The 12,057-nt window shown below is 34.5% G+C and overlaps 1 protein-coding gene across 1 annotated transcript in view; it reads left to right on the plus strand.

Annotated features, from left to right (window-relative positions):
- Nucleotides 1-678: 678 nt before the first annotated feature.
- The window catches only part of LOC142978876 (adipokinetic hormone/corazonin-related peptide receptor variant I-like), a 133,051-nt gene continuing 121,672 nt past the window's right edge, over nucleotides 679-12,057 (plus strand). The window contains exon 1 of the mRNA XM_076123481.1: nucleotides 679-980. Within this exon, the coding sequence (XP_075979596.1) occupies nucleotides 744-980 (237 nt within the window). The 5' untranslated portion in view covers nucleotides 679-743. The remainder of the gene's footprint in view (nucleotides 981-12,057) is intronic.

Here is a 12,057-nt window from a genome sequence, read left to right on the forward strand (position 1 = left end):
AAAGTTTTGCTTTCGAACCCAATAAAAACATTAATTATAATCATTTACAGGCTAGTTGATCTGGCCATTTATTTTGAGAGAAAAATATTAGTTATTATTTGTATACTCCCATTAAACTTATAAAACTACAATGCAAAGTAATAGACTACACATTCATTCACTACTACATTCATGAATAAAATCCTCTTACTACTAGATCGAGGTTCAAAGCCTCAATTTCCGATTGCTACGTCATATTGTGCTACGGCGCTACGGCGATAACACGTCTCGTAGCGGCTACGATCGTTCGTAGACGACGCGAGTTTGCTCTGCGGAAAAAAAGTTGTTTGTTAAAAGTTTACGAATGGAATAAATTAATTAAATGTGTGTTTGAAACAATAGTTGAGAAATATTCTAAATTAAATAGATTTTAAATATTTTAACTAGTTAACTGAAAGTTGACGATAAGTTTTCAAGTTTAAATCATATTTAGTTGAATTTAAATTAAGTTTAAAATACGGAAGTTGTGGACACTTAGTGATTAATATAAACAATAAAACATATTACTTTTAATTAGTGAAAAAAAAAATACTGTGATCGTGTAGTATTATTGTGTACAAATTTAAAAAAGCGTATTGTAGTGTGTACTAGTGCAAAAATGTGAATAAAATAATGACTTAGAACTTAGAACCAAAATGTTACAAGACAATTCACCCCCTACGGAAGAGGGGGATTGTGAGCAAAAATTCTGGGATTATTTTAACATGGAGTTGTCTAGTGATGTGGTGAATTCTACGGACATTGCCGAGATGGTTCCCGCTCCGGAACAGGGGTTTGTTATAGGGGTATATAGTGCGTTGTTGGCTGCCGGGGCTGTGGGTAATGTTGGTGTGTTCACATCACTAGTGCGCTCGCGCAGGCGAAAGTCGCGAGTGAATTTGCTGATGACGCATCTAGTGGTTGCTGATATGATAGTGACGTTCATCGTAATACCTTTGGAGGTTTGTAGTTTTTTAATTGTATTCATAAAATATTTAAGTGTTTTAAAAAATGAGGGTATTCAAATTTATTTTCTTCGATTGACTTAAAAATATTTACAGAATTATGCGTTTATTAGACTATGAGTATTTAATTAATTTTCTTACTCATCAATTTATTTCAAATTAATTATCTACCAAAGGTGAAAAGAGCTAAAACAGCTAGTGGTTAAGAGTTTTCTCAAACTAACAGTATCGCAGCGTTTCCGACAAATTAAATGTTTAATAGAATAGGTCCGATGTTCTTAGCTTGAATCGGTAAGCTAAATTGTATAAGTTTTCTTATTATCGAATACAAACTAGGCGTTTAAACTGTGCTTTGTGAATTTATGTTGTGTGTACCTATGGTATTTGGTACCTGGGAAAAGTGTACAATATCTTCTTATTTTATACCCTTCAATTTATCATTCAAAATTATGTTTGTAGCTCAGATTCAAAATAAATAATCTAATAAACAAAAATATATCAATTGAAATCGTGTATCCCAATCACTTCAATTACTCAATTACTTCCAACGACGCAAAACAAGCCTTTGATCAAAAAACATATATTATTTGCTCGACAAATAATTTCCTCCAAGCTTCGTATTTCTACAATATATTAGGTTTCAAATTAACAGCGTGAAAGCCTGTCGCCAATTATTGGCCAAAGTTTCTACAACAGGACATTGGTATAATGATCTATAAATCATGTCTCAAATGTTGCCACCTTCGTTTTATCGGTGCTCGTAAATTGTCGAGGTTTTGTGTTCCTAGGCGCGAAAATTCTTTGGGAAATAGTTGAAGCAGCTGTGAGTTCGAAAGTCGTTTTGCTGTCGTTCATATAAAAAGTTTTGTTCTACTACTCATGGATTAGGAAGAATGTGTACTAAAAGTATCCATCTATTTCTCTTCTATCCACTTTCAAGATTATTGCTCCCCCTCAGTAACCCCCGATTTCTGACTACATTTAGTGGTAGTTTATCTATTCAATAGCGTTTTTTAAATTAGTTTAAACGCTATTGAATAGATAAACTACCGTTAAATGCACCTCAGAAACCGGGGGTAAATCTTTCCACTATTAAGCATATTAGTACATCAATTTATACGGTCCTGCGTTTGTCTCATACATTGCAGCAATTTACATAACGGTGTCATCCGAGTAGGGCTTTCTTTGCGAGGTTAAGGTCATGAGTCCGTTATAGTTTTGCCTTACATTCCATTAATATGTCCAATTAGGTCCAAATACGTATTGTAAGTAAATATTGTAGCAAATAAATATGAAAAGTTGAACAAAATTTCATCTGAGTTAAAATTTCGATTTATAATAAGTATGAATAAAATATGATTGCATATTTTTGTACAAACGTACTCGTACGTGTAAGCTTGAAATTGGGGTTCATATAATGATGATTCTTATTCAATAACACTTTGTCTCTTTTACCCCCGGTTTTGGAGGTACATTTAGCGGTAGTTTATCTGTTCAATAGCGTTTAAACTCATATACAAAAATGCTACTGAATAGATAAACTACCGCTAAATGACCTCAGAAACCGGGCATTAAAGATTTTATAGCTTAAACTCGAATTGCTTTCCACATGTTCTTTGTAAAGAAGAAAAATATACCTCTACCAAAACTGACAAAGTAGAAAATCCTGAGTACAGTTCTTTGTGATAGTTTCTTGCCTCTTCAATTCCCTGAAGTGAAACAATTATTATATACGAGTGTAAGCTTTTAGCGCAAAATATAAAGGAGTAGATAAATTGTCTTTTGTGTCAAATACTTCTTAACACGTACAAAGCAACACACTTCGAAAAGTTTACTTAAAGAATTGTGTCAATACTATTTTGTCTTTATTGAAAAGTGTTGTAGCTATTATCTCTTTCTTTTTGGGATCTTTATGAAATAAAAAATAATCTAGGAATACTTTTTTTGTGAGCTTTCGACTTTGTGACTATAGAAACAACACATATATAGAGAAACCAGTAGCGCGACTCTCTACCACTATCGGCTATGAATCGTCAAATTTTGTTCGAAAGACTGATTATCGGGGGGCGCCGTAGGGTATTTTGCAGTATATTTTAAATGTCAAATGTCGCACTCCCGATACTCGATATTTCCGTCAATAGAAAATCGCGCTTCAGATTCGAAACTAGTGTATTATACAAATATTGATTTCGTGCTAGGATCAAACTCTTGGGTTCCTAGCACAAGCCGCATGATAACCATAACGATTACTCCACTTAGAACGTCGTCGATTATATCTATTCATTATTATTTGATTATACATAGATACATGTTCGTTGACCCGTGAGATCATGTATCGTTTCGGAAGATTGATAGGGTAAAACGAAGAGAAACATTACGAAAGCTGACACCACTAATTTATGAGTTAAACACTCCCGAAGAGAGGAAGAAAGTGGGCGGAGTTAATATACTTGTATCAAAAAAATATTGCACAGCGTTTATCATTTACTAGCTGACTCGCGCAACTTCGCTTGCGTCACATAAGAGAGAATAAGTCACAATTTTCCACGTTTTTGTAACATTTTTCACTGGTACTCTGCTCCTATTAGTCGTAGCGTGATGATATATAGCCTATAGCCTTCCTCAGTAAATAAGCTATACAACAGTAAAATAATTTTTTTATTCGCACCCGTAGTTCCTGAGATTCGCGCGTTCAAACAAACAAACAAACAAACAAACATTTCAGCTTATACTAGTATAGATTGATTTGTGAGTGTAATCTCATACATATTTACAATGATCTAATTCAATGTCCAATGAAATCCTTCAAGACATTTACTTTACAAGTCCATCGCATTTCGGCTCTTAAATTAAACGCCTACTTGGTTCATTTAAATTTGGCAGCCGCCTCTCTCCGTATATTTATGTATTGGAGGTCAAGATGGCCTGTAAACCTTTCAATTGCTCCCAAGATTTATGTTTGGACTTTTACTTTGCTATCTTTAGAGCGGCACAAACAGAGATAGTTTACATTATGTTCCTTTAATAACTACTAGCTGACCCGCGCAACTTCGCTTGCGTCACATAAGAGAGAATGGGTCAACATTTTCCCTGTTTTTGTAACATTTTTTATTGCTACTCTGCTCCTATTGGTCGTAGCGTAATGATATAAAGCCTATAGCCTTCCTCGATAAATGGACTATCTAACACTGAAATAATTCTTTAAATCGGACCAGTAGTTCTTGAGATTAGCGCGTTCAAACAAACAAACAAACAAACAAACAAACTCTTCAGCTTTATAATATTAGTATAGATGAAACACGTAGGAGGGAGATAATCTATCTTAGATATAAGAGTATTTTTATAATGCTACGATAATATTATAAACTTTGCACTTGTACAATTCTATAAATATAAATTCTGGATCGTAGTATACGTGTGGAGTTTGACTGATTTATTTTCTCCCTCAGTATATGCAGTTTAAGTTTATAACGTTTTTAGTCATTATATCACAATAATGATACATTAATGGAGCTTCAAAAAACCTGCCTCAAAACATGTGTGCGCAAATCTATAAAAGATTATTTTCAAAACATCACGTTGTATTTTTGAGCGCAACGTAATGTTTTTTGCGTTACAAGGTTTTAAATTTTTAGTTTTTGAATTTATTTAAACCTCAACTACTATTTGTAACGTGAGACGCACATATGTTTTATTAATGCATAGTTTTTGGTACAACGAAATTTTTGTAAGTATAGTCTCTTTAATATAAAACTTATACAAAGCTAACCTTTGCCATAGTTCAGAACAAAACATAATTTCATATTGATATAACAAGATATTGAAACAACACAGTCACGGCAGGATGAACTTGACCTCTGCCGGATGAAAGAACAAAAGAGAGAGTTTCCCTTTCCTCTATCCGGTATCTGCAATACAGACGTTACAAGATATAGGTACATATAATAGAGAGGTACTATGTAGTTGTTAGCCAAAATATTTGATATTGTGTGTAATGTAATACTTAGGCTTCCGTAATTCAAATCAATAGAAGAATGTTCATAAAAAGGCTATGGTAGTTTGTTTGTTTATCAAATCTATAAATGAATTTATGGACTTGTCTATTTACAATTTTTCATAGTTTACTATCTGATTTATTTGTATAGCTTGCGTAGCATGTGTATTGTTCTTTTAAATGTAGCCCGTGTCTTACTCGTAAGCCTTTAACTATCTTTACGCTTCGTTCATGAAAATTAGTTTTAGCCAGGATAAAGACAAGACAGCTTATTTTTCTATTATTGCTCTGTTCGTGCAAAAACTTTGAAATAAAAATTCATAGGACCTTATACCAGTGTGCACTTCAAACAAAATGTACTTAAAACCTCAAAATAACACAGCAACTTCCCTTTACAAAGCAAGAACTAAGCATGGGAGAACTTATAATAAAACAAATAGAAGTCGTATCATCGCTTTGAAATCCCGACGTCGTCTTTACTAAGCTAAACCGCTTCACATTCAATTTGCTTACGAAACGTTTAGTTGACAACACTTCATTGACACAGCAGATCTCTAGCGCGACTTGTACACTCAGTATTAAGAACGGAGAACGACATTTACAATTGACTTTGGAATTAGTTTCTACAGCACCCACTAGAGGGCGCAGATTTTCATACAATATTTGATAGTCGATAGTGTTTGTCGATAAATCTTACAAAAAGCAAAAGAAACTAAAATTACTTTTTTACAGCCAGTACTAGGGATTAGCGAGTGTTTGACATTTAAATGTACTTCAAAAATAGGCCCTACGGCCCCTGCCAGGGGCGATGAACTGAAAACATTTTTTGTTGATAGCTAAATGCTGGCTGTCGATGGTCCATGGTAAAAATAAATCGCACTACAATAGCGACTTTCTATTGTCGGTTAGCGACTAGTGAGCGATTGCAATTAAAATTACTTGTAGAAAATAGTTTTTGCAAAATACGCTACGGGCGCTTACAAAATTTTTACTCTCTATAGTTGATGGTCGATACCGAAAGGAAATCGCGCCACTGCGTTTAGTTGACACTTTACTCTGCAAAGTTTCCTGTCAGAAATGTATGCAGCATTTTATGTTACATTCAGTTTTATACGGTCGTAAGGATGTTTGATGGGTAACGTTCCGGGTTTTAAGATGAGTTCGAAAATATCGTAAACTTTACGTTAGTTCATAATAATTGAAAATGTGTCTTTTTATGCTATTGTGGCGCTAAGCACTAGTACAGTGCATGTTATTTCAAGTTTCTTCGTTTTAAAATTGACTTTCGCTTTCTATTTTTAAAGGGACTTTAATACAATTTTTCACTCTAGAATGCTAAATAATAAATGAAGGTACAGAAATTAGGTCCTTAGTAATAGTATACCTACGTATTCGGTCTGAAAGTTTCAAAATAAACGATACATTTGATACACAACAACTCCACTATCTTATCTTATCTTATCTTAGAGGTGGGGGTGCCAGTTAATGCCTGGCTGACACTTCGACCATTCCTGATCCTTTGTGTCGCCCCCTCCTTTGCTACTCTAGACGTTGGGGGGCAGGGCAACTTATCAGTTTTGCTATGCACCCCACCGGAAGCAGCCTGTAGTCTTCTGGTTTAGGGTAACCGCATCCTAGAAGATACATTATTTTCCTTCCTAAAGCATCACACTCGCACAGTATGTGTTTCATGATTTCTGCTTCTTCATTGCAGTGCCTGCATTTAGGGTCATCTATGGCACACAACTCCACTAAATACATTTCCTTAAAAGACGCCGTTACACTAAACCTTTCACTGTCCTATAATACAGCAGAAATATTCTCCATAAAGGTCCTCAGTAAATTAGATACAAGTCCTTTAAAATTACAAGTATCGAGTTACAAATTAAACATAAACATTACCCGTTCACACGTTGCGTCATTGTCCCGTCTGTACCCGTTATTATAACCCATTCACTTCTATTATTCCGTGTAAACCCGACACCCAGGCTGACTAAATGTTATGATTATTTCATACAATTTTCGCCTCCATAGACGTGAAAATGTTGTGTTATTTTATTTTACATGACAATTTTATACTGTTTAGGCTTTCGGGAGTTTTAGAACGGTTTGTTTATGTTTTATGGAAATGTAGGTTTATGTAGACAGGAATTCGTGCGTACCACTTAGTACTTCTGTGTAGGTACTATGGACTTTATAATAACCCCGTCCCGCCTTGTACCTACCTTTTGAGCCGATCATAGATAGTTGCATTTACCAATTGGTAATCGTGCAGTAAGTTACGCAACATCAGAGCGGATATATAACGGATAAGTTGCCGCATAGTGATAATTGAGCGTCTCTGTGCTTCGGAGGGCTACTAACTATTGCGTGCCGGCAGTTGTCAATAGGCGTTAAGACAAGAGCCTTTGGGCGACAATAACAAATTTAACTGGACTGCCTCCGTGGCGCAGTGGTTTAGGTCACCACGCCAATACCACTGCGGCGGGAGGTCGTGGGTTCGATTCCCACACGGAACAATTATTTGTGCGATCCACAAATAATTGTTTCGAGTCTGGTTGCGCTTTGTGTCAGTTGTTTGTATGTTTGTAAAAGTCCCCGCGACACAAGAGCAATTCCTAGAGCGGACGTTGTCTTTAAAAAAATAAAAAAATCACTAGGTCGGCCACTAACCATACGATGAAGAAGAAATAAAGTCGTTTGTGTGAATGTATCCTAAGATTTCAAACTGAACAGACTAAACGCGTCACTGAATAAATGGACTTCGTAAGATATCGAATCAATGTCATTTATCTTACGCACTGCATTGATTCTGGCTATAAAATAAGTGTTTTATACTATTCAGAGCACATTCAATTACATGGATAATGTTGAATTGACTCTCATGAGCTAAAATACAGTCCGTACGTCGATTTCAAATTGAGTATTGTCAATGAAATATGTGTAGTTTCTGCAGTATGTGTCGTACAAATGAAAATGTATCTAGTCGCCTGACGTTTTCATCTTTAAATATCAATATGAAATCAAAATAGAGTGTACATATTTGTGTTCATAATTGTACGCACATAAATTAGTGCGAGCATTCAATTAATTTGATTGCTGTCTACTTTACAATTAATTTACGATAATATGAAAGTTTACGCTGTAATTTTATAATAATGCATTAAGAAGATTAAACTTTTAGTAATTACGTAGTGGGAACGTTTGTGTTTTAATTATATTTTTACGAAATAATTATCATTAATTAATTTCTGGTAGACTTGACAGTCTGATATTATTTTTCATAAACAGCCAAAGCCTACATTAATTATGGAATTATAAAAGACCTAAGAACAAGTTGGTAATGAATACGAGAAAGTTTCATAATTAAATACTTCCTAATGAGGAAATATTTTTCCTGCTAACTTTAATTAAAAGTGTCGCTATGTTGATTCGTAAAAACAACTTGTAATACTCTGAATCTCATTACTAGAGTATTATAATAACTGCCTAACTAATGAATGCGGTGTAAACATGGCTTAGTCAATTCATGTCTTGTTATTTTCCAACAGGTATCAAGTTTAATCTTTAGTGATGCTTATCGACAGTTGTTTTATAATAGAAATAGGTAACCGTTACTTACTACCTTATTTTTATACTACTTATTACCTTATCTATGATATACGAAGCTATGAATACAACTAAACAAATATTCTAGCGCAAGTCAAGGTCCACCTGCAACTGTAGAGAATAATGTAATCAAAAAATGTTCAGTTGGATATTGTGTAACTACTTGTCACCAACTTCTTCTTATCTGCTTAAAGATCGGTTCAACCATGGCTTATCCTGTACCGCTATTCTCTGCCACTATCGATTACCGACAGCCGGCTAGCTATCGAAAAAAATCGTATGACCCGATGGCGCCTTTAGCGGGCATCCTAGAAGTTATAGCATATTTCAAATATATCAAACTCTCGATACTCGAAAGTACCGACTGTACCGAAACGCGCTACTGTTGTCATTGTTAAAGTAAGGGACTGTTTTGTGACGTCACTTGCAAAATTCGAATGCGGGTGTCGTAGATTTGAACCAGAGCCTTCTGCGTGGGAGGTTCTTTCCATTTGGCATTTTGCCCTTTAGTTATACAACATGGTTGTCTTAAAAAACTCAAGAACATTATCGTTGCACGCATTGTTAGGTTCAGGATTTAGTATTTGAGCTTGACCTATTTGGAAGTAGCTTTATACCTATATATACTAGTATAATCAGAGAAAGCCTGTTTGTCTGTCTGATACGTTTTCACGACTAAACCTCTAAACCGATTTAATTTAAATATAGCACACACACACAACAACGCAAGAACACATATAGACTATTTCTTGCTTTATACCTATATATACCAGTATAATCAGAGAAAGCCTGTTTGTCTGTCTGATACGTTTTCACGACTAAACCTCTAAACCGATTTAATTTAAATATAACACACACACACAACAACGCAAGAACACATATAGACTATTTCTTGCTTTATACCTATATATACCAGTATAATCAGAGAAAGCCTGTTTGTCTGTCTGATACGTTTTCACGACTAAACCTCTAAACCGATTTAATTTAAATATAACACACACACACAACAACGCAAGAACACATATAGACTATTTCTTGTTTTAAATATCAACACCTAAAGTGTTAAAATATCAGACGAATATGAGCGCAGCCGCGCCGTTTAGTAAAAATTTAACTAATAGGTCATTAAATTGGTCCAGGTGTCGGGAGAAACGAGAGAAACTAGGATGACTTTTAAATACCCTAGTCATTGCACTAAATGGAAAACATACCAAAATGGCGTTAAAATGCATCAAATACATAAACACTGAGAGCGCATTTAGAAATGCGTAGAACCGTTGAACCGCAACACAATAATGTCATAGTGAAGTAAACATGTTGACGTTGCACGTGACTGCGTGGGTGTATAACTACGTGTATTTACTTCTACTATATAAACTTTATATACTATCGTTTAAAAAGATTTTTGTGCTTTTCTTCCAAATATTAGGGTACCTGGGTCAAATATGGCCAGTCGAAAAATACAACTACAATACAATTGCAAAATAAAAAAAGTACGTTTTTTTGTGGATTTTGTATTTTTGCCTTTATTGTTAAGGGTCAATAGTCACACTTTGTGAATGTGTACCAAAACTTTTTTGTTTAAGCTTTATTGCATTAAAAAAGACAACAAACCTTAACGTGGCCATATTTACCCGGGTACTTTAGTAAACAAGGACGTTCTTTTATCGAAGGGTTGTGTTTATACCATATCAATTTGGTTGCCAGGTAATAAAGGACAAGTTTATTGCAATTAATTTGGCATATTTCCAAAGATTTGGTCTTTTCCGGAAAACCAACTCCATTCTTATTGCAAGAACCTGGAATTGCGTATCTAATTATAAGAAGTGAACAGCACGAATAAAGTTATTTAGACTTTTTTCTACAACGCGTGTTGGACCTGAGAGTGCAGATAGATGAACGAAATGTACCGTACATACCTACATTTTGCCATTAAAAAATTTACTCTATTGTTATACAGTGCGAGTTGATTGCCATGTATCGAGCACGCTGTCGAAATCGGAGTTACATTATTTAATGTTTCGACAAAAAAAATAAGTCCAATAGCACCTTGTTCGTCCCGGGAATCGCATTCTTGACCTCCTGATATATAGTGACGCTGAGACCACATAGGCAGTTAACTATACGAATCTATACTAATGTTATAAAGCTAACGAGTATGTTTGTTTGAACGCGCTAATCTCAGAAACTATTGGTCCGATTTGTAAAAATATTTCACTGTTAGATAGCCCATTTATCGAGGAAGGCTAAAGGCTATATATCATTACGCTACGACCATAGGAGCAGGATACCAATAAAAACGGGGAAAATTTTGACCCATTCTCTTATGTGACGCAAGCGAAGTTGCGCGAGTCAGCTAGTAAGAATATATTGAGTTTATGCCATAATCCTGTATCAGTATGATAGAATTTGAGCTTCATGTCAATAAATCTCAATCGCTCGCTACCGTTTAATCTTGTATAAGCGAATTTACGAGGTATTGCACTCCTGTGATAAGGAAAAAGTATATTACAATATGATTTATGCAGTCCTTATTTGCCTTGTCACCTTGACCTCGCCCTATAATATTGTGATACAAGCGAGTTTTTGTACGAGACAAAATTATTATATTTTCTACAGAAATGTTTCTGTTTTTCATTTAATCCGAGTGACGATTTTCCAAATTAAATGTAGTTTTATGATGTTCAGTTTGTTTTTTATTTGCTTTTGTGGTTTCTGCATTAAGCGAAAAAAGCATCAGGAAATAGTTTTGCTTTAAAATTCTTTGTGATGTTGGACTTTTAACTGTTTCCTGAATTTATTTTGACATGAGCTTTAACAAATATATTTTATTATAGTTTTGTGACCAAACTATTTATGTCACGAATATTCTTTAGTTTATACCAAACAAAATTGTAAGTGTGAAACCAAACCTAATGTATTTAAGGACCTAAGCGTGTTTATCAGTTTTATGGTTAGCATAGTACGAGATTTGTTTAGTTGGAATCAGATGACCGTGTTTAAAATCTCAGATATCAATGAATGTTTATACTGAACCTACACTTTAATTTTGTTGCCTATACAGAGTTACTTCCTAAAATATCTTAAGTTAGTATGGGAAGACTCTATGCATAATAAAATTGGACATACACAGGTAGATTCAATCATTCACTCACCTCAAAATTAGGTAGGCCTAAAGTATTTTGTGCTGCCTTCAGTATAACGAAGATATATCATATTTTAGGCTTTATTATTGTAACTGGTGTTCCTTACAACTTTGAAAAGCTCTTGCATCTAAATTGGGCTTTAAAGCTGAGTGCGTTATTATAAATTTCCAAGTAATTATAAATTACGTGCTCGCCGCGCATAATAAAACAACGTTAGCGTTTTGAACTAACTTCTTTGAATAAAAGTGAAACCTGACTAATTGGTTAAATACTGAACACGGGCTATCAAAGTTACGCATTAACATTTTGAAAAGATTCAAAATAT

This window comes from Anticarsia gemmatalis, chromosome 15 (assembly GCF_050436995.1).
Source record: "Anticarsia gemmatalis isolate Benzon Research Colony breed Stoneville strain chromosome 15, ilAntGemm2 primary, whole genome shotgun sequence".
NCBI lineage: Eukaryota > Metazoa > Arthropoda > Insecta > Lepidoptera > Erebidae > Anticarsia > Anticarsia gemmatalis.